The 24,493-nt window shown below is 38.5% G+C and overlaps 1 protein-coding gene across 1 annotated transcript in view; it reads left to right on the plus strand.

The window, feature by feature from the left end:
• Positions 1-24,493, plus strand: part of grin3a (glutamate receptor, ionotropic, N-methyl-D-aspartate 3A) — a 52,577-nt gene that overhangs the window by 7,355 nt on the left and 20,729 nt on the right. Inside the window, exons 2-5 of the mRNA XM_085279191.1 lie at positions 1,800-2,509; positions 20,584-21,253; positions 22,042-22,425; positions 22,977-23,122. Of these exons, the coding sequence (XP_085135317.1) occupies positions 1,800-2,509; positions 20,584-21,253; positions 22,042-22,425; positions 22,977-23,122 (1,910 nt within the window). The remainder of the gene's footprint in view (positions 1-1,799; positions 2,510-20,583; positions 21,254-22,041; positions 22,426-22,976; positions 23,123-24,493) is intronic.

Raw genomic sequence — 24,493 nt, forward strand, 5'->3', positions numbered from 1 at the left:
TTGCAATGCATAGTTATTGGAGTTACAGTTTCTTTCCTTTTGTGGCTCTAAGGACATGGTCATTCTCATCTGACATATGGCATTTTTATTTTAAGAACTTCCACTTATTGAATTGAATAGTTTCTCTTTTTTGGGTCATTCTCTGTCAACCCTAGTGATGATTTAGAGGGGAAATTTCAGTAGATTAGCAGTTTCTGAGACACTCAGACCAGGCTGTCTGGCACCAAAAACTATCCCACTGTCAAAGTCACTTAAATCACATTTTTTCCTTATTCTGATGCTTGTTTTGAACTTTAGCAGGTTGACTTGACCATGTCTACAGGCCCAAATGCATTGAGTTGCTGCCACATGACTGGCTGATTAGATATCTGTGTTTAATGAGCAGTTGAACAGGGGTACATAATAAAGTGGCAAGTCAATGTAAATAACAGGGGGCTGGGGACTGTTTATCAGCCAGTGTTTGTTACTTAATTTAATGTTAGGGGCAAAGTTCCAAAAAATCAGCAGTTTTGTTTGTAGCACTGCTACGGTTGGAAATAAGTTTTCCACACTGGCAAGGATTTGTTAGCTGATTACAGAATAACAAAACAAAGGAACCAAATTCAAACATGTCAAGTGTATCAAAACAGTTAAACCAGCTCTGACCTAAAAGGCAGCAAATGAATCTTAAATGTACTATTTAGAATGAAAAATGTCGATTAGAAGAAGAGTAATACGAAATGTGTCGCCAATGATGTAATACATGCAATGCTGCATTACTTGCATAAAGCGCTAAATTGTTTTTACCTCTGCAGGTGGTCCAGCAGATTTAAAACTTAAAGCCAGTTAGGCGGTACATTTTGGAATAAATCTATTTCATGCTTCTCAATTTACTTTCTTTCTAGAAAGATGCTAAAATTGGTGAAAGGTTTTCCTCACAACAACAACACTATGAGACTGCACAATTCTATTGTATCAGATGAGGTCCTAGTGGTAATCAGCCACCATGTACTAATTGATCTGTCTAGGTCATTAATCAACTGCTGAAATTATGAATCACATAAATTCAACAAAGGTGTAAACTAAATTAAATGTTGTGGTGCTGAGTAGGGGAAAGGCTCTTTTGAAATGAACTGCAATTCAGAACTGCAAAGTGACTACACAGTTAAAAAATGTGATTAGTTATATTTATAGAAACAGGTAAGTGGAGGTTATCCATTATACACAGCAAACTATGTTAACTGAAGACAAAAAGTAACTACATTTGGATTTATGAACCCTTCTCTTTCTCCTGTTTCTTCTTCTGCTCTTCTGTTTTATTTCACTTCCTTATGCCCATCCTATTCCTTTCTTTTTCACCAACATCATTTCTCCGCTATCCTCATGTTGCTTTTTCTCACAATATCATCAATTCCAAAACCAATCATCTGATGCTGTGTCTCTCTTGCTATCTGTCTCCCATGTATAAAATCCAACTGATTCCCATCGACACTTTGTCCTCTGATCACAACATTTTTATTTCCTCCTTTATTTCCTTCTGTTTATGTTTAACTGTCCCTCCTCTCTATCTCGTATTATTTAATTCCACTGCCTTTGCCATTTTTTCATCCATTTTTTTTAATCCCTTAAATCTTCTCCTCCTGTCACACCTATTCACCTCGTTCCTTTTTAAATGCACTCCTCCACTTTTCAAAATCACATTTTTCCCGTTTTTTTTCTGTTACTTCAACTTTTCCCCTACAACTATTTTTTTTACCTTCCACTCCATTTGCCAATTCAACTCCCATTACACCTGTCCTCCTTTTACCAACTTTTCACAGAATCCTCTACATTTCCAAATGGCGATGCGAACTGTGGAGGCTCCACAATCCCAGCTGCTCTATACCCTGCTGATGATGAATGGCTGGTGGGACATCAGCATTCTGCTCTGCCAGGAATGGAATATTAGTGACTTCCTTTTCCTCATCAAGAACAACACCCGCTTTCACCTGGGCACTCTTGTCAACCTGACAACTATTGCCTTAACCTCTTCAATATCTTCATCTGCACTATCAACCTCGGCGGTGGCATCAGGTATTGCAACCTTACCCTATTTTTCCTCTGCTGCCTCTTCTTCTTCATCATCCACTTCTTCTAAATCAGACCAGCAGCAAACTCTCCTGCGACAGCTGGGGGCCCTTAGAGAACACTCATCTACAACAGGATTGGTGACATTTGGGTGCGACATTCGCGAGGTGCGACGTTTGTGGACGCTGGTCACGCGGATGACGCTTCCAGAGTTTCACTGGGTCTTGGGGGACAGCCAGAATGTGGCTGAGCTGAGAACAGAAGGGTTACCCCTGGGGTTACTGGCCCATGGGGTCATGGGATCCCCTTCTCTGGATCACTATGTCCATGACTCATTAGAACTCGGGGCGCGTGCCGTGGGCAGTGCTGCCCAGGATAATCCTGCCTTGGCACTCATACCAGGGACTACCAATTGTATGGATAAACAACAGAGCAATGGGAGCTCGGGGGAATACTTGGCAAGGTAGGGAATATACAGATACAAAGTTTCATGCAATGTCCTCAAACTCTAATAAGGCATTCTATAAGCACGACTCACTTCCATAGGGTGCAGTTATTATTCTGCTACTGTATCGGGGGGAAGAACAGTCAGTTTTGTTTTGTTTTTTTATATTTGCTTAGGCCGATCACAAACATTTTTGGTTGTGCAACATTTATAAAATGATGGTGGGGGTGAGTCTTCTAAAAAGTGGGTGAGAGCACGTTTCGTTGGAACATTTGCACATGGGGAAGCAAGCATTCATCATAATGACACAGCTCTGTGGAGAAATGTCTGGCTGTGTAAGATCAGGTCTTTGTAGGTCTTATAGTCATTTGAAAGAACCTAGCACGCCAGCCGTACTGCATCCAAATCTGGATCAGAACTTGCCACTTTCAGTGTGTAGGCTGTGAGGACACATGTTGTGTTCTGTAATAAAGGAAATTTTGAAAATGGTTAGAGGATAGTGGGAAACAGATTGCCACCATAGCATAGTGGATCAGTGTAAGGCTTACTATATACATGCAGTTTGCAAACCAGACAAACCTAAAAAACATTGTGATAATTATGCCCCACAAAATGATTATTTCAGCAGCTTAACTTGATGGATTTCTGTATAGATGTTTTTTATATGTTTCTTCCCTTGCAATAACAGAAAAAAATGATGTGTGTCAGTTCAATGTTCATGTAAAATCACCCAGGTACCACTTTACTATCTTACCAACATACAAAGGTATTCTGCCCATAGCACTAGTAAACCAAAAACATTGTCTCTTGCCTTTTTCAAACATGCAAAAAATGAATTCATTGGCAAAAATTAAAAGTTACCCAGTACCAGCCAAACATATTAAATGTGACACAGAAGACAAAATATGCACATACACTGATCTGCTTCCATTTGGGTTACCACTGCAGCACCACATTCAGTGAATATAACACACTTGAGAGGTTGATAGAACTTTTGTGATAATCCAGTTAAGTAAACTTAGTCATTCAGGATTGCTGAGTTCTTATGGAGTCCATGATTGACAGCTAGTGCTCCACTAATTTGTCAGAACAGCAACTATGCTTGCAAAATGCATGGTATCATCTGGAACAGTAATGATTATGCTCTCTCAGTATGACTGAGTGACTGATATAGCTTGCAGCCGCTGGCTCGGGGCAGTTTGCCAAATTACTGGAGCAGTGGCGATGCCAAAGATCAATTTACTGTATTCATATAGACTCTTGTGAGTATGATGGTTGTTATATTTTCCTTTATAGATATAGATAGGGCCCAAGCAAGGTAATCTCTTAAAAACTCTCACTGTGCTAAAGAATCACAAGTGTCATCTTTGCGTGGGATTGGATATTGGTCTATATGTATTATGGGATTCAGTGACAAATAAGTTCTTTGCTTGTTGTCTTTTTTCCAAAAGATACTGTTAGCATTGCCCAGTCACATAAGTTCTTTACAGCTAATATTCCTTGGTGTACCGAATACTGAAACACTGCTTAGATTTTAAGCCGTATACAACATGACTTGCCTGTGAAACCTCGGTCTTGCGCTCTCTTCAAGCTCAGTCAATCCCCTCCCTCAACACTGAATCTCTATATAGTATTTCTGACACAACTTCAATTCTGTTTGGTGCATGGCCTTTATCTCATGCCAAAGAGACATATATGTGCCCATATTTCACCTTTAACTTCAGCTTTTGCAGTATTGTGATTCTCGCTCCTGTGTAAGTTATCAATCCCACATTTGTATATTTCAGGTTGAGTTTAGGAACATTTTCCTGGATGTGAGCACTGACCCACTGGCTAGTTTCATCTTTCATGGCACTCTGTAAACATTAGGTGTCAGCCATATAACTTCTGTCACTGACAAATCATCCTCATTTGAGTCTCTCATGTTACCTCTGTACCTTCTTGTCCTTGGTTCTTGTTTTCTTTGTCTGTCTTTAATTTACATATTTTCTCTATGTACCCTCTTTTATTGCCCATCCTGCAACTTTTATCCTTAAACCAGAAATCTGCAGGATGGTGCAACATTTTAACACTTCTTAATCAAGTCTGAGTTTTGTGTACTACTTTATGTGTGCTGTGTTTTCCATAAATATGGAAATTTCCAAATTGCAAGTCAATGTTAGTCTATATTCTGTCAAAAGCCATTTCAGATTGGCCTCATTGCTCAGTCCACACACAAGCCTGTTCCTTAGTGCGTACTCCCCGACATGGCAATGCTCTCCTAATCTATGAAGCTCTGCCATATACTCCAATATGAATTCAATATTTGACTCATTCCTTTTGTAAAACCTGAACCATTCAGCTATCGCCAGAGGTGTTAGATTTAAAAGCCTCTTTAGTACGTCTGAGATCTCATCAAAAGTTTTGTAAGCCAGTTTGCTAGCAGGGCAAGTTGGAAGTTTTAGTGCCCAACTTTTTAAACAAAAGATGATCATCTATCCATATGGCCCATACTCCCAGACATTTTTAGTTAGTTTTGTTTCCTTTTCACAGTGTAATATCACTACTAGTCCTAGTCTAGTCTTTGTTCAACACTTTCAACACTCACATCCCCTCCTCCAGCTAGCTTTCCCATCATGATGCTATTTTGCTCATCTGTTGCAAGGTAGGGGTGTGTTTTTCTTATCTTTGTCTCATATATTAACAGCAGTCATCAATGGATTAAACTACAAGATACAGTTTACATGCCTTAAATCTTAATCATGCAGGTACAACTCTGCTGACTCACTCATTCTGTTAAATAGGTATGGTAGGTATGGTACTATTTGCACTTTTTTCAAATATGTAAACAATGTGTCCTTCCTCTTACTAGATAGCAATAGAGTTACGTATAAAGGAGTGGTTATACATATTTTAGACCATATTGTGCAAAATAGGTTATATTATATATTCAGCAGAATATTTTGCATTCTTTGTATTACAGTAAATATGTTAGTGTTTCAGGGCTCTTCTTTCTGTTATTAATTAATGCACCAATTTGGTGGAGCTTAGGCTTCATTAAATTAAATATACATTTTAAACAGTAAGACTTACACAGTACCAAATCTGGGTTCTCTCCACCCAACAATTAATCAATAATATCCAAATGTACAGTGTATACATTACTCTACTTCTTTCATATCTTTCAAATGTTTACTCGAGCAGTTACAAATAATTCATACACACCTACACCGTCTTGCATTTGCACAGCATGTAGTTTATGGGGATGCACACTGTAGTACAGTCAATAACTGCAGCACTGTGGTAAAATGCTAATGTGTAATGAATTGCATTTAACAGCACTGTAATCTGCAGCTGCTCCACTCTAGAGATGTAAGTGACAGTGGATGTGTGATCACCCACCGCTGCATTACAAGTACTGTTTGACCTTTCCTGCTAAGATTCTCCTCAAAACACTCGAATCAGCAGAATGAATATCCAGTGAAGGTAATTATTAAACATGGTGAGCTCAGAGGTCCTGAAGGTCCTTCCATTGCTTTACTTTATTTAAAAAAGGGTGTTGATTCATTTGTCAGTGTTTTACATATTGCAGAAACACTTGCCAAATAGGACCTTTTGCCCAGTGAGAGTCCTCGTGCAGTCTTTGACCCCATGAAAACAGGGAGAAACTACTTGATGAGGTTTAGTTTCCTTTGTATGTGATAGTGGTTCTAATTCAAGCTGTTTCACACATGAGTGATTTGGAAAAGTCAGTCGCACACCTGCCTCGGGAGAATCTGAAAGTATTGGAAAGACTTATATGGAGAGGCTAGAGAAAAAAGAGAAAAAGAGCAAAGATGAATGTTTGTAAGCAACCTGCAAAGATGAAAAAAAAAGTTTTTCTCCCCAAATCGTTCGTTTCAGTATTTCTAAAGCTCTGAGACTGTTTGGGCTGTCTGATCACATTCATGCTAAAGGGATTAAAAGATACGGAGAGTGGACTTATATTGAGTCAGGGTCATCATCATCTGTTACCATTACATTTTTTTTCCACACTATGAAACATATTACTGTGTGGAGTCTAACAATTGCATTAGTTTCACGTTTCTTTTCTTTTTGAAATCATTTGTAATCTTATTGTGGAGGCAGAGTGCTTTAGTGGTCAGATAAACTGACCCATCTAATCTTTTTTTTTCTTTTTTTTAAAAACAACACTGGCTGTGGTAGCTGGAAATAATAGATGAGAAACCTAGAAGGCACAAAGAGGTTAGAGCAGCCAATCAGCAATCTTAAGGGTGTTGGTCCCCTGAATCCCTGTGCAGATGTGTGTAAATGTCATTACATCTTTGTATATGGTAAACAGACTAGTACTTGCATAGCATTTTATAATCTAATTGACCAATCAGAGTTAACTCTGTATGCAGCCCACTGAATTGAGTTAAACATAATTTTTTCTTGAAAGTTAAAAGAATATATCTGAAACATGCACTATGTTATATTATGTACATTTTTGTTATGTTTTTTTTTTCTCGCCTATAGCCCATTTAAACAACAGAGGCTAACCCAAGGTAGTGCCTGCTGGAGTAGCTGAGGCTTGAACCATTGACCTTCCTATTAGTAGATGACCCACTCTTCCTACTGCCCCTTGTATGACCACTTACAGAAATCTGCATATGAAAAAAACATACTAAACTAGTATTGAGAACACAGATCTATATTAGACTATATGTAGTAGCTGTATTTTCACAAGCTGAAGAACATCAGATACTGAACTAATCAAAATATATTTGTTTTCGATAAGAGTTTTCAGGGTAGAATTTATATACACACAGAGGCAAACTCACTCCAAACCTTAAAAACAAAACCTGTCCAGTTTTGGGTTTTTTGTGTGTCTATCAAAATACATATAGCAAAGCCATGCTCAAAACAAACTATAAGAAAGAAAGTGTGTACTTTATTGGTCCCCGTGGGGAAAATCCCTCTCTGCATTTAACCCATTCACTCAGTGAAGCAGTGGGCAGCCATTGGGGGCCCGGGGAGCAGTGTGTAGGGACGGTACCTTGCTCAGGGGTACCTCAGGGTAGCTGTTCAGGGGAATCGAACCCCCGACCTTCTGATCATGGGGCCACCACTCTACCTACTGAGCTATCCCTAATAAACATGAATAGGATTCCTCTCACCAGGGGAAAGCAAATGTTCTCTTTAGATAAGGGGCTTGGTTTCCTGTTGTCGTTAGACTGATCATTCAGTGAAGTCCAACTAGGGCTGTGCGATATGACCAAAATATCCCGATATAAGAATTCTATCGTCCCGATAACGTTATAAATCACAAAAATGTAACATTTTCTGTAAATTCGGTGAATCTCGGGCAGCTTGACTTGCGGGAAGTGTTTCCAGCTGTGCGTCATGTAGCTGGAGTCGAGTGTTTTAACCGATGCATGAAAATATATATTTTTAGACATAAGTTGTAATGGCCGCCGTTTTCTTTGTGAGTATTTATTACACGGTGTGCTGCGGGGAAAAGCCTGTTCTAACGTTTGAGTCTAAGGTTTATTTTTTAGCACCTGGCAGCTCTTTTTTACTTCTCATCCATAAATAATCTGCTCTTTCACGTGATTAAGTTTATTTTGAAATGTTTCAACAGGATCTTGAGCTTTATTGTGAAAGATTTATGTGGAACATAAACAAGCGGACACGCCATGGTGTTACCGTCGTTGTTGCTAACCAAAACGCATAAAAACAGGCGCTTGCCCATCCGTAGTGTGGTTATATTAAATATAAGAGAAAGAGAGAACTTTAAGAAATTAATATAGCCACTACAGTGACCATCAGAACAATGAAAAAAATCATTTTGTGACACCACGAAACAAACGATAGCGTAAAATGGAGCAGATCATATGTTTTACAAGTTTATGAGTGTACTTTAGCCTGCTTGTGGTCTTCATATTTTCCAGCACTCTTAGATCTCTGCAGTGTTTGTACCTCTGATCATGCTAGGAGGGTGCAGGGGACATCTTTAAGCTTTAAGGCTGGGCTATAGGCTGGCCACCTCAGCAGATGTCAGAGAGAGTCTTGTATTTTTTGTGTTCTTTGCAGCTTACTTAGTTGCCGCTTCTTTTTTATACCCTAAGAAAATATCAGATGGGCTCAAGTAAACCTTCAATAACGTGTTCAGCATATATGATGCAAGTTTTAAAAGAGAGAAAAAAGCAATAATAATAAAAATAACGAGTGTCATTCCGGTAATAAATTGGTGGTCAAAGCAAAATGAATCTGCATACACAGAATGACAAAAGGACTCATTAACAAGCTCTTTGTGCTTCTAATGAGACACCTGAGTCCACCTGTCTTTCCAGAGTTTTGACACTTCTGGAGGCGTTAGTGGCCGCAACTGTAATCAGGCTGTTTCCCACATGAAGTCTGCTCCTTCTGCTTAGTTTTGATTTGGTTAGATGCTAAGAAAATTACTCCACATGAATAGTTATATCCAAAGCTTAAATGTTTATTGATTGCATAAAGATGTTCTTTCTCACCATCACACTCGAGTTTAGTTGTTTTTCCTGAATGTCTTATATTTAGGAGAAATCCATCAGTTTTTCCTGCAGTCTTGATCAGCCGTTGCTAGTTACAATTGACCAGTCTTGTGACATTGGTCTCACTGTTACTGAAATAAGGGTCTCAGGTTACTGCTGAGTTTGTACAGATGCTGTGTAAATGCTAGCAGAAGGTTAGCACAGAGCAGCTGTGGCACAGGTGGTTGTGTGGGTCGTCTATCAGTCAGAAGGTCAGTGCGTCGATCCCTGACTCCTCCGGTCTGCATGCCAAAGTATCCTTGGCGTCCTTATGCTGAGTTGCCCTCGATGCATCCACTGGAGTATGAGTAAATGTTGGAAAAATGCATCTTCATATTTCCTCTCTTACTGTTAGAACTTTCTTGACCTGGGTTTCAACTATATCTATATCTATTTTTCGTTGCTAAATAGGTTAAAGGTTAACATTAAGATTACTGTGAGCTGAAACTGCAGAAGCATATTATTTATACCAGCTATTCATCACTTTTAGCAATCCATGCTGACATTTCTGTTAGCATCCTCACGTCACTTTATGGCGAGCTGTGAGTGCTGACAATTCCTTATGTGTACGGGACATAATTGAAATTGATGCAGTGCTTGGCGCATCATCTAATACATCTCAATCTCATTTTTTGTCTTCTGAAAGATAGAGGTACTTTGCAAATCTCCATATACACCCACAGGACCATCGATACCCAACTGGGAACAGTGCTGGGGAGTAACAGAATACATGTTCCAGTGTTACGTATTTAAAATACAAAAAATGAGTAACTGTATTCCGTTACAGTTACTGTTTTAAAAGGTGGTATTCAGAATACAGTTACTTTGTTGAAATAAAGGGATTACACGGCGGTCAATTCCTGTTTCATATGTTAGGCTATGCCCTCTCTATTTTTGGTAAATCCACGCTGGTGGAAACCCAAACAAAACACGCATTAAGAGGCTCAAATGCCTGTGTCTCAATCTTGCGGCCCATGTCACCTCTACTTGCGGCCCGCATAATGACCTGAAGAAATATATTTTTTAAAATTAGTGTTCAAAAATGTATTTAATATGAAGGCAATAGGCAGAGTGTTACAGGCATAGCCCTAAAGAATGTAGCCTCATGGGCAGCGTAGCCCAGTTGTAAGTGAGCTATTAAGACTCGACTGTACACTGTTTTCCTCCGAAACAATAAGTTCCGTTGGAGCAGCCTTTCAACGCCTCTCTCTGTCTCTCGCTAGCAAAGTTGACCCAGACAACAAAGTAAAGCTAGTTTTCGGCTACGAGCCCGACACGGAACTGACGTATTAGCCAGAGGTTCCTTTACTACGGTACCGTGGACCTGTTTTGCACGGAATAGTTTTAGGAGATCGCTGCAAAAAGTGCAGCCTTACCTAATGTCCACCCTACTGTTACTCATTTTATATTAAGATTTAAAAATCTGGTTGGTATTGGTATGGTGGGTATCCTTCAGTAATAGTAATAAATCACACAGCAAAAGTACATTCACGTAGTTGTAAAACTGCTGATAATATATTAAGTAATCCAAAGTATTCAGAATACGTTACTCTCATTGAGTAACGTAACACGTTACAAAATACATTTTGGGGCATCTATTCTGTAATCTGTAGTGGAATACATTTTAAAAGTAACCTTCCCAACACTGACTGGGAATCAATCCATTAAGCTATGACTTCAACTATGAGAGTAAAATGACATAATTGCAGCTAATCACTAAGTTAAGTAGATACTGGAATCCACAAAAACAAACAAACAAAACAAAAAGAAAGAATCTGTTTTGTAGTTCTTTAACTGCATTACATTACTAAAATTGAGCTGATAGCAATGTAGTATCTAATGGGATATTTAAATGTTTCTTAGATCTTTAATAATCTACAAGAACAATGCACAAGTGCTGCATCTCTTTACATTCAGCCTCCTAAATACACAGTAATGTCTCTTTTTGACCCTTTTCTTACAGCGAGCAGCTAGTCAAACAAATATCTCTCCATTTTCAAAATAATTAAAGTGTATTTACTTTTACTCTCTAGTTATTTCTCCAAATGTCTATTACAAATCTGCGGGAACATATTTCCCCCATGGTTTACACCATTCATACCCAGCGGCTTTTTAGAGTGAAGATTGTGGTCATTTTCACTCATTTCATACATTTCAGATTCAGTGAGAATTTTGTTGTCTGAATAACAGGTGCTTAGTGGATGAGTTGACCTTAAGGGAGCAGTTGTCACCTCAGCAGTGTTGAAGCCAAAGACCATGTGACAGATGAGCAACGGAAAGATTGTAGCTGTTCTCAGTTGAACACTGAACTCTTCAGGGCATCTGTTTCATGATTATTATGGACCTGGTTGCAGCAGTGTTGCTGGGAATGCCATCAACCTCTCTCAATGGGAGAAAGCAGGTGACATATAGAGGTGTTTGCCACCAGACATCTGTAGTGTCATGGGACTTGCGGCTGGGACACTATCGAAATAACCAGCTTTATGCTAACCCAGGGCATGTGTGGTGCATAGATATTTTTAGCATGATGGGAAAAATCTAAAATTCATAGCAAATAAGGGCCTCCAAAAGCAGTTTTACCTTATTCTAGCTGAATGGCAGTAATATGCTTACTGTATAGAAAAGTAATGACAAAAACATCAGAATAACATATGAAATGCAGATTTATGCAAACTGGGAATGACTATGTTTTGTATAAAAATGATTTTTGTGATGCTACACTTTAAAAAGGCACATAAATCATTTAAAAAGGAAGTCAGAAATAAAAGGTCTAGCTAATCTGTGAAACAATGAAACAGCTTAGTTAGCATCATAGCCACACTTTCACAGGTCACAAGGTCAAGACCAAATCACGAATAACTTTTTAAAATATTTACCCAGATGTTTCCTTCTAGGTTCTGTAATAAAACTAGCAGAGCGGACGTGAGACTTACACAGGGGCTGTAAATACTGCATAAAATGGAAGGAATTTGAGGAATATAAATTGAAAGTAACAGGAGGTAGCTGTGTACATGGTACTCATTAATCAGTATCATCCTGCTATCTTGTTGTCTGATAGCTAAAAACTTCCACAATCAGTTTATGCTGATTATGGAAGTTGTAGTTTCATTTTTCAAAACCCAAAACAGCTGTTTAGGTCCTGCCATGATGGCTTAATTAGCTACAAAGAGAACAGCAGACCCCAGATGTCACACTTTTTGAAATAGGACATGTTCCCTATGTCACTTCCTAATAAGATACTAATCGCTTAGTTAGAATTCTTAATCCTAATTTTATGGATTGGACAAATCTATCAAAAAAATCCACATAACTGTACTGTAGGATTAAAAACTGGTATATAGTTTGAAGTCTGCTTTTGACATGTTGAAAATAGAAACAAAAATTCTAAGAGACTGCGTTTTTGTACCATGACTACCAATATAAATAAATGGCTCGCTTTCGTTTACTCTAGTTAGCCTCCATCTGGGTCCTCCAACTCCACAATATATCATCTGCATACTCCGCAGTTCATGACACACTAGAATACTAACTTGTGTCAGTGTGCAGGACTGGAGCCTATAATATTAACTAACAATTATCCCACAACTCATTTCTCACCATGTTATGGAGTCATACAAATGTAAGTAGGTAGTGTAAAAAAAATATGTTCTATGTGGAGCATTCGAGGAAAAGGGTAATGTGTAATACATCCCAACACGAATTCTAAATTGGCCATAGGTGTGTTTAGATTATCAGGTTACCCTCCACCCCATCGTCTTGCCCCATGTCAGCTGGGTTTTAGGCTCAAGCCCCACCTTGACCCTGATCTGGATATGCAGTTCAGAAGCTGGATGGACTGGAAAATTAGAATTTTATGTATCACTGATTTGAGTATATCACATTTATCTGCAGGCACTGTTTCAAAGAGGATTGAGTGTTTGCTTGTTTAAATGTATTGAAAAAGTCAACGTTTTTCATGGGCTTTACTTATTTTTTTCACACAACTGTAGACAGGCAGCTGTTCACTGAAATTGCTCCAGGGATAGAGAACTAATCAGCCAGTCATGCTGTAATGCGTGGCTGGTGGGTAAAATACCTGATCGTATGGAAGTTGGATTTAGTCCATTTTCAAGTGAGAATGGTTCTCAGGAAATCTTGCAGTTTATTTCTACCAGGTAAAATTTAATTGTCTCAAATTCAAATTTAGTTGTATCAAATTCAAAAATATTGAATATAATATGCAGACTAAATAGACTGACATACTTTTGAGATGCATAAAGATTAATATTACATTATGAGAGTTTATATAATTAATTCATCTACATCATAAATATGATTTATAGTTACTGCTGAATATTCTGTTTGACTGCAGTTCATATATTCAGTTTTGCTTTAATTTCCATCTCTCTTCATCGGGCTTTGAACCAAGAAAGATCAGTAAAGGATCAGGCTGTGCATAAACCCTTCATTCTGACATTTACATCCGAGATCTTTTTTCTTTTCTTTTTTCTATTTATCACTGTGTTCCATTCGCGCGAGCACTCTAAAAGCTGGACTTTTTGTGACTCATTCATTTGGTCCTGTGGGAAAATTCTTTCAAGGCAGACCACTTTGTATTATGAGAAATGAATTGCCTAACAGAGAGTATACTGCATAGCATCACAAAGCGATGGAGTGTTTGTGCGGGAAGTCAGTGTTCTGTACTGTACTGCAATCAGCTGGCAAAAAAAAGTAGTTTTCTAGAAAAATGCTCAAATCTGTTACATGTAAGGAATTGTAAAAATCAAATGTTTTCTATTGCACATAATATGTTACATTTTGTATCTGCTAGAGCCTGATGAAACACTTTTATAATATAATAATAATGTGCATGTGTTAGTCCCCATAGGGAAATTACTCCTCTGCATTTAACACATTCACCCAGTGAAGCAGTGGGCAGCCACCAATGCAGCGCCCGGGGAGCTGTGTGTAGGGACGGTACCTTGTTTGCTTATTGTTTCATTGAAACCTTTACTGCAGGGGGTCCAATTTCAGGCCTCAAGGGCTGGTGTCCTGCAGGTTTTAGATATCACCCTGGGTCAACACACCTGAACCAAATGATTAGTTCATCACCAGCCATTTAAATTAGCTATGTTGAATCAAGGACACATCTAAAACCTGCAGCACACTGACCCTCAAGGCCTGGAGTTGGACACCCCTGCTTTACTCCAACTGCCCATCATTTAGAAACCAAAGCCATTTAATATCTGATGGTTCTACAGATTATACTTTCATTTAAAAAAAATGCATGTCCTGGGAAAAAAGTTGGGATTGTCCCCAATTTATGGATAGTTTAGAAAACAAGGATGAGTAACGCTCACATGAGGTGCATATTATAAGCAAGAAAGAAGTAACACTTGCCCTTTAGCTTATCAGTAATATGTAGTGTAATAGTCTGTCAATTTTAATGTTAATTGCAAGAGACTAAATGATGAGGACCAACCATGTGTTTCACAAATGTAATTCTGTCTTGCATAATAAATCTCGCTGTGGTTTGCAGGAGTGCAAATTTCCATAAATATAAAACAAGATTACCTCACTCTCTGGTATAGAAGAAAGCTTGACTGGGGCAACTCAAACGTAAGCTGCATAGTAAAGTAGCTGCAGGCCATGCATACATGCTTGTTACACTTGCACATAAATCAATGTTATTTCACTTCAATTTTTTTTAAGTTATTATGATTTTCAATGTTGTTTCGCTTGATACGTATTGCAACATATAGACATACAGTAAACATGTTGAGAAACCACAGTTTAATAAGCCTTTTCTTATCTGTTGTTGCTGTTGCAAAACAATTGGAGAAATCCTGATTGTAATACTTTTGTTCTTAAATCCAGTTGATAGGATTAGTTTCAAATAAAATACTGGCATTTGAGGGAACTGTGCAAAAATATTGTAAACATATTTGGGTTTTTTCCAAAATGTTTTAACAATCAGTCATCAAAGACAATGTTTAAATCTGATTCAGGGGACCAGGGATGTCAAGCGTAAGGTCCAGGGGACAGAATCTCCCCAGCAAAGACTGAAGGAGTTGCAGATTTTGAACTTTTAACTGCTTTTTCACAAGTTTTACAGTTTTTCCTGTCAATAAAGAATGACCCTCATTCATACTACACTATTACTATTATTAGTAATAGATAAACAATTAAATAACAGAAAGTTGCTGTTTTTTTACTATTTTATACATTTATGATGTTACAGTTGATTCGCAGAAAGACAAGAAAAAAAGAAATTTTCTTTGAATGAACAAAAACGATATTTTATCATTACAGTACATGGCAATGAACTACAGAACTTTTTCTGTAATTGTACATGTTTATCATGTAGCTTCACTGGTTTGGCACACTTGAGATTACAGTAGTGAATATGTGGCTCAATGTGTAAAATGAGTTTGACATCCCTACCATAGATGGTTGACTGAGTAAACAATCTGATATAGTGGCTCTTTATATATTTATTAGGGCATTCAAATAATTTGGATGTCAGGTAGGGCTCACTGAAAAAGGAAAACTTGTTTTTTCACTTTTATCCTATGACGAATCACATCTAGTTGGGATTGAGGGTTTTCCAGGGGGTTTAAAGTCAGTGTGCAAAAGTTAAAATCACACATGACGGGATAGCAAAGCCTAAGAAGATAAAGGTGGGGAAAAAATGAAGATAAAGATCTAAACCTAAGATATAAATGTGCATTTTCACAGAGATACACTATACACCCTTCTGAGAGTTCAGTGAGCAAAAGTCCTTTATAACTAGATATTGTGCCGAGACAAATTTCCACGGGTTATCTTATTTATTTTTTCCCCACCATAGACAATCCGTCTTGATAGAAATCATTTTAAACCGATCCATGCCCGTCAAAGTAAAGGTTAGTACCCACATGGATGGATGAACCATAAAGATAGAAAATGGTATATGATAAATGTCCCCGCTGAGGCTTGTATTCCCTGAACCAATGTCAGTGAAACACTTTCTGTTTGCTTCAGGCGAGGATCGGTTTAACAAGGAGGAATACTCTTGGCAGAGATTTCTATGCTGCTACAAAGGCAGCAGCATTTCCTTTTTTCTATATTTTATTTTTAAGAGCAAAATGTTTTCTTGCTTAAAAAAACATTCATTGTTGCTGATTAATGTTGTGAGAGTAATGAATAAGATGGATTTAAGTGCACTCCCATTCCTTTTCATTTAACTTGCTTGGTCAGTGATGTACACACAACAACAGCCTTGTGGTTATATCATGTTAAAAATCTTTTTTATTTATTTATTTTTTTGGGTGATGCATGAGGCGAGAACACGAGGCAGCCTTGACACTGAGTTAGTCTTGGTCTGGAAAATATATGATTCACCCAGACGTCATTCTTTGGCTACAAATACCATCATTTTATCTTTTCATGAAGTGGAAGTGAATCACGTCACGTTGAATAAAAAGTTCAACCATAGTTTTTATTTCGAGCATAGGAGGTAATGTAGCAGCTCCGGATGTAGTGAACTACAGCACGTCAGCAAGTAGTTTTGAAGGTCAAATAATTGTTTGGTATGATAAGTTGAGTGGTGAGAAATATGGAGCTTAAGATAAGTATATTGGGGCTTGGTTTAAATATTTTAGCTACATTTATGCTTGGAGATGATTTCTCAAACTGAAGCTGTTTTTGTAGGAACAGGCAGGACAAACTGAAAACAAACTTAAAATTATGTAGTGTAAACTGGCAGACAAACAGGCAATGGTGATATTTTAATTACGTTAGTTTGTTTACAATAGTGTTGAAATGGTAGTTAGTTGTTGACATCTCTAAATGTTTTTTGGAATTTAAAGTGCTCTTTATTTAAATAATCAATGTGATTCTAGGTTTTCTTAGGGATCACATTATTTAATGTATTTCCTTCCCCTTAGTGTAATCAGTCAAACTGTTTTTTTCCAGTTTCATTTTGATAAACTTAGTCTTGTGTATTTTGTATTTACTTTAAACTTCCTTGTCTAATTTTTCTGATGACTTGGAGCTATGTTCCCTGCTGTTTGGCATCTCCCTAAGTGCCTTGTTGTAATCCTGTTTCCTTTGTGTACTGTTCTTTAGTTCCCCATGTTTCTGTTTCCCTGCTTTCTCTCGTGGACTTTGGTTTGCCTTTTTTTAAAAATGTAATCGATGCCTGCATTTGACTCTGCATTTGAGTCATCCAGTCTGCCTTTACAAACATTTGTGAGAGAATGGGTTTTTAAAAAATAACTCACTGAATTCTAGCACAGTACTGTTATAGGTTGTCACCAGTGCAACAAGTAAGTTTGCAAATTGCAAAAGTGGAAGCAGTTAAGAACCACAGCAATTTAGCCACAAAGTGGCAGGCCAGATAAAAAGCAGGGTGGCAAAGTGTTGAGGCATGTAGTGAAATCTGCCAAAGCTCTGCTGATTCAATAACTGCAGATTCTAACCCTCCTCTAGTATTAACATCAGCACAAACATTATGTCCTAAGAGCTTCATGGCATGGTTTTCATGGCTGAGCAGCTCCAACATCCAAAGTCAGCAGAGACAGAGCAGTCCTGTGGGTGTGCCAGTTTAACTATCCTGAGCTTGTCTGATTAGAAGAGTTCAATAGTTCATAATGAGTGGAGCCACTTAGGATCAATCCCAGTTGTAATAACTATCCTTGGAGTTCTGATTACGTGATTGGTGTTGCAGCGGTCTGACCCTTTTTTTAAACTGAGTCCTTATGTGGATGAAACACATGGATACCAGTTTAACTTGGACATCTATATTGATTTTTGCTACAAAACTGTGCTTCCCTTTTCACAGCTACTTTCCTGAGAAAACCTTGCCTATATTAATCTGACAGTAAATTCAGACTTGAACTTGAAACATATTCAAATAATACAGATGTCTTGCCTAAACACATTACCTTCTATAATACGTGACCTTTTAGTTAAGAAAGTGACATTTCACATTTAGCATGGAACACTTTCTGCAATGTCAGGAAACTGCGAGAGCATGACACTGGCTGCCATCAGGAGAGAGACACACTCCCCAGGTAGTTTAACATCTACAAGCTACTGTGAAAACACTGACCTTCAGACAGCTTGCTTGAGTTGTCAGGTTGGCTAAAAACCTGTAAAAGATGAAGGGAAGTTGACAAGGTGGTGGGAGGGGAAATTTTTCAGTGAGCAAGGTGACACGATGGAGATATTTTGAAAAAGGTCACTTCAGGTACATCATTACCTCCTCAAGGCATATCAAAGAGCTGTGCATCTACCTGGATGCCTGCATGTTTTCTTAAATTCAAACATATCCAATCCAGTGCGTGTCTTTCTTGTGTGTGGGTGTGAGTGTGTGTGTCTGTTCTGGTATCTGACACTCTCAGACAGCCAGTAGCATGGCTCAGTGAGGGAGATGGCGTGATCACTGGACCGTGGTTTGTCTTATGCTGTCACACATACACACACTCACAGATAGACAGCCACTAAGGCCGCCAAGATAGTACACCTCTCTGTTGTTGCTTTTACACCAATAAAGTGGAAATTGATATATGAACTAACCAAGAGTAAACATAATTGTACATTTAAGCCCATAAGTCCCAAGAACAGAGATCCAAACATGTCTGGATAGAGGCGATAAAGAATAAAAAAGCAAGGCAGCAGAAAACTTCTTTTTTTTACAGCTGTGCATCCTGCAATTTACTTTATTGTGCAACATGAACTGTGCTCAGTGCACTCTGAGTCTCTCTGTTGTATTTAAGATACAAAAGAAAATGGGTTTCAGCTTTCTGAGTCATAAAGAAGACATATGCATATGCCATGCATATTCGTATTTATCAAACATACTGTCAGGGTAGCATCATAAACTTGATCTGAAATGATTCCTCTCCAGGCAGAGCTGATCATAAAAAAATGCAACACTGGTTATTTGTTCAAACAACTGCTATTAATGTGTGTCAAAGTCAGAAGTAGTCAGCACGGTGTTGTTGTGCTCTCCAGGATCAGGCTGGATTGGATCAGTGAGTAAACAAAGCATGTAGTGTTGACAAGACAGACTGATGATTATTTCTTGTCTTTTGGAGGGTTTTTTGTTAATGTTTTTTAAGATTACCACAATATTTCAGCTGCTTTCACCAAGTGAAATTATTTTTATTATTTTTTTTACTAATTTCATTTGTAATCCAAACAATCTTTCATCTGTTTCAGTTAGCATCATTTAACTGTACCCACTAAAGTGAAGAGAAGTGAATGGAACTTTAAAATGTAACATTGAAAGGACGCCCTAAATGATACTTACAGACCATCTTGAGAACATACAGTTGTCTACAGTCTAATAAGACCTACGTTTTCTTGAACCTTCTATATCCTAGAAATTTAGTGCGAAATTGTCACAACAGTTCTTTCAAGCTGATTTATAATGTGAAGATCATATGATAACAGAGAGAAAACCCTAGTAATCAAATGACAAAGAAGGAGAGCGACAGGACAGAAGGCACACGGTGGGAGAGAACCAGGGATTATTAATAACTAATGATTAAACGCAAAATGGTTTATAAACAAATAGTGAGTGAAAAGAGGTATGTAAATGACATGTGATACACACATATACACACTCAGAAGTAGTGCGTAATTGCATATGGTCGAATTGATTTTCTTTTCATTGGTTATAATCCCAAATAGTTTGGAAAAATGCTCAAACTCATCCATCCATCCATTTTCTTCCACTCAAACAATTCAGGGTTGTGGTGGGGATGGAGCCTTTCCCAGCTCCCATAGGGCGAGAGGTGGACAGTTTACCAGTCTGTTGTAGAACTAATACTCAGAGACAGACAACCATTCATACCTGTTAACTTCCATGTATTTGGATTTTGGAGACAGAGAACCCACACAACCATGCTGTTAATGTGCAAATTCTATACAGAAAGACCCCATCCAGCCAGTGGATTTAAAACCAGGACATTCTTCCCATGAGGAGATAGTGCCAACCTGCAAACAGTGCTCCCACACACAAAAAATGTATATAAAAAATTTACCTATAGCTCTCTTTTTGATACTTCAAATGTCTTTGATCACAAAAGACAACAAATGGAATTGAATGCACAGAAAATATTGACTTTTTAATATAATTCATTTAAGTCATTTAAGAGGGCTGATTTTTTAGAGAAGCACAAAACCTTTAAGATCTAGCATTTAACTGCATTAGTATTAGTGCGCAAAAGAGATAGACTTGTGTTCAGTTTAGACAATCAAATCAAATAAACCTGTTCTCTTGAGACTTCCTGTAAGAATATTGTCTACAGGGGATAAAATGTGCTATTATACTGAACATCTGTATGCACTGAGCCCAGAGTTTGATTTTTGATTGACTTTTGACTGGGTATCACTCTTTGCAAACATAATAAGTATATTGTTAAAAAATGTTCCCAAAATTTTAATGATGTTTGACATTAAGCATGTGTCCAGTAAAACTGTGTGTACCCTTCTGCTCGCCTTTTTTCTCTTCCAAGCTTCTTCACAATGTCCCTCACTCCTTTTTTTCCCCCCTGACACTTCTTGTTTTCTCTTTCTCTTCATTCTCCTCAGATTTGTAGCCAACACATCATTTGAGGGCCAGAGCGGTTTCATATCCAGCAACAGTCAGAGCCAGAATGTCATCTCAGAAGCCCATCACTACATCTGGTCCCTCCAGCTGGATCCCTTAGGCCAGCCAACCTGGACCCGCCTGGGACGCTGGCGCAGGGGGAGAATTCTGATGGACCCAGCAGCCTGGCCAAACCATCCAGGTTCTGGAGGAGGTGGCGATTGGCGCCGACCTCCACGGTTGCACATGCGAGTAGTGACACTGGTGGAGCATCCATTTGTATTTACCCGTGAAGTGGATTCAGATGGGTTATGTCCTGCTGGGCAGCTGTGCCTGGACCCGCTTACCAATGACTCTTCAGTTTTGGAAGGACTTTTCCAGAACCTCAGAGGAACCAATGGATCTGTTCCCACAGATCTAAAGAAATGCTGCTATGGCTACTGCATTGATCTATTGGAGAAGCTGGGGGAGGACATGGGCTTTACTTTCGATCTCTACATTGTTGGTGATGGGAAATACGGGGGGTTTAAGAATGGTCGTTGGACAGGATTGGTGGGTGATCTTCTCAGTGGTGCTGCCCACCTGGCAGTGACATCTTTTAGCATTAATTCAGCTAGGAGCCAGGTGATTGACTTCACCTCACCTTTCTTCTCCACAAGCCTAGGAATTCTGGTCAGTGTTGCTCTTCACTCTCTGGCTTCTTTTTTCCTCCTCTTTTCCTCTCCACTTCTTCTCCTAATTTCTGTTACTCTTTAACCTATCTCTCTTTGATGTGTGTCATTGACCTGACCTCAACTCTCTCCTCTCAGTATGCAGACGGTCAGTATCAATATGTTTTACCACTGCCAACCATACATTATTGGATTCCAGTGCAATCCCATATGCGGGGCTGTTCTGGGGGTTATACAGCTTTGCAGAAAGAACTTATTATTACAATTACTGCAGCTAGTCTCAACAGCTGACAGGCATAGGGATGGTGGTAATCACTATTGTTACTTTTTCCTAGTATGCTGCTACAGATGTAGACGTTCTGCTTTATTTACAGTGGATGTATTTTCTATTATCTGTATTTTTTTCTTTTTCCCATTCCACTAGAAGTATCTCTCTTACAAACAGCAGCGTCAGAAACAGCATTTGCTTCACAATCACTGGACTGTGAAACCAATTTTCTCCAATTGAGGCAAGGGTACTATAATGAATTTGCACCATCCCACTGTGATCAGTTTTTATTATTATAGAGTTTATTTGTAGTGAAGGGAGAGGGAGGATGGGGAGGGGGGCTGATAGGATCTTTCCATAATAGTCCTAATTAATGTCTTCCAAAAACTCCACATTTCCTCTGATTTATGAAACATTGAGAACAACAGTAATTTTTGATAATTACAACATCTTTTCAGTTTTGCAATATTCCTTATGCAGTGCTTTTTTTTTTCTTCAATCCTGTATCCCCACCTGCCCAGGTGCGTACTCGTGATACAGCCGCACCCATCGGTGCCTTTATGTGGCCTCTACACTGGTCCATGTGGCTCGGCATCTTTGTTTCCCTCCATGTCACCGCCATCTTCCTCACTCTGTATGAGTGGCACAGTCCATTTGGTATGACGCCACGTGGACGCAACCGTGACCGAGTGTTCTCCTTCTCCTCAGCACTTAATGTGTGCTATGCCATTCTCTTTGGAAGAACAGTGGCCATCAAGCCACCAAAATGCTGGACTGGGCGTCTGCTGATGAACCTTTGGGCCATCTTCTGTCTATTCTGTCTGTCCACCTATACTGCTAACCTGGCTGCTGTAATGGTTGGGGAGAAAACTTATGAACAGTTGTCGGGAATCCATGATCCAAAGGTAAAAATCAGTATAGTATAGGAGAAAAGTCTTTAGTCACCACTCATATCTTTATATTGGTGAGCCAAAGGAAAATATACACACAGATTTATTGAAACACTGACTACATAAGGAGAAATATTCAGTGTGATATGAGTACGTCTTCTTCCTGTGTTTATATTGATATCATTAAATCATAATAACAAATTACATTTTGGTTCTGAGTTGTTTTTGTTCTAAATGAATTTCATTTAAACAAATATTTAAAATGTCTAGAGGTTATTTGTTTGCTTTTGTACTTACACTGATGTTTCATTGTCTTAAAATTGTTACTCAGCAAATATACTCTTTAATTAAACACCCTTGTAGGGGCACGTGGGAATTAAGGTGATTAATTGGTTTTCGGCAGCTCATTAAGTCACTGAATTACAAGAATGCAGGAATGTTTAGAGTCGGCATGTTCAAGAAAAAAAAGAAACAAATTAGTGTAAAGAAACAAAGAAAATGTAAAGCAACAAACTTTCTTGATTTGAGTTCTGAAGGTATCTTGTTTTATTTCTTCTTTCTTGCAGCTGCACCATCCCTCTCAGGGATTCAGATTTGCTACAGTGAGAGAAAGCAGTGCAGAGGACTACGTCAAGAAGAGTTTCCCCGAGATGCACGAGTACATGAGAAGATACAATGTCCCGGCAACGCCAGATGGCATACATCATCTCAAGTAGGGCTATAAGATGCATACAGGCCACATATAGCATACAGGCAGACATACATTTTTTTGGAGGACCATAATCAAATCTTTATTGATTTATGCTCAGTCTTTGCTGATCCAGGTACTGCTGTCAGCTTTCCTAATATCCGCTCAGTTAGCTAACTTCTCTAGTCATTGCCCCTGAAAATCAACTTCTGTTTGGTTGCACAAGTGAAAAAAAGAAACTGCATCATCTTTGATAAAAAATAGAAAAATAAAAAAATAAGAGTGTGCGCATACTGAATGAAAGCCAGATTTGAAAAAAAAGGAGAAGAAAATTGCATCCCTGCTGCTGTCATTCCCCACCACAAGCCTGCCTGTTCTCATTCAGATCTTACCTTCCTCTTTTTCCTGCCACTGCTGTCATCCTCAGCCCTTTCAACATTCAACTAGCAACCCATGGTGCATAACAGAATATAGTTTTAGGTTTGTTTGTTTTTTTTTAAAGACAGCAGGTCTGCATGGAACACAATTTGAACGGATGAAACGAGATTTATTTTTACTGAGCTTGTAAAATGCTGATTAGAGGGAAAGCAAAAATGTCATCTTTAGAAAATTACAACTTGGCAACAAGACAGTATACAAATGTGCCGCAATGCAATCCTCTGCATTGGGATTTACTTCACTAGGGACTAAGCATTATGTATATACATATGCAAGACACTTGTGCACTAACAGACTGATAGTATATCTCTAATATATACTGCACTAATTGCACTAAAGTTTTTATAGAAGTGTAAGTATACTTGCTTTTCTTGGATTTTACTTTGGATCATATCTTTTGTCATATTTTGATAATTAATTCAATGTGCCTGTGGGGTGGAGGAATGTAGTCTTTTCAGCTTCAATGTTTATTTGACGGGTAATTAGAGTGAGGTCGGCTCTAGTGAGCAATGTTTTTTTTTTTCTTTTTTCCTTCCTAATAAGAACGGACCAACTTTCCAAAGTACACAGTGCTATGTAGAAATAATTTGTATCTTTTTTTCAATGCCAGACTGCTGTTTAGCAAAAAAAAAAAATTATAGTTGTAATGTCCTCCCCCTCCAATGCCTTGCTAGTGTTGACAAACAGACTAAACTCCATGCTGACCACTTCGTAAGCAGTTTAATGCACTTTGACATAGTCAGGTCAGCCTGGTAAAGTTCAAACTAAGCATCAGAATGGGGAAGAAAGGTATCCTAAGTGACTTTGAATGTGGCAGGGTTGTTGTTGCCAGACGGGCTGGTATAAGTATTTCTGATTATCTTATGGAAGTTTCCCACAGAATCATCTCAGGGATGAACCCCCTAACGAAGAGAAAATATCCAGTGAAAATGCCATGCTGATGTCAGAGGAATATGA

The sequence above is a fragment of the Mchenga conophoros genome, linkage group LG7 (assembly GCF_057382185.1).
Source record: "Mchenga conophoros isolate Kocher_MC1m ecotype Shallow Benthic linkage group LG7, M_conophoros_male_GT1.1, whole genome shotgun sequence".
Taxonomy (NCBI): domain Eukaryota; kingdom Metazoa; phylum Chordata; class Actinopteri; order Cichliformes; family Cichlidae; genus Mchenga; species Mchenga conophoros.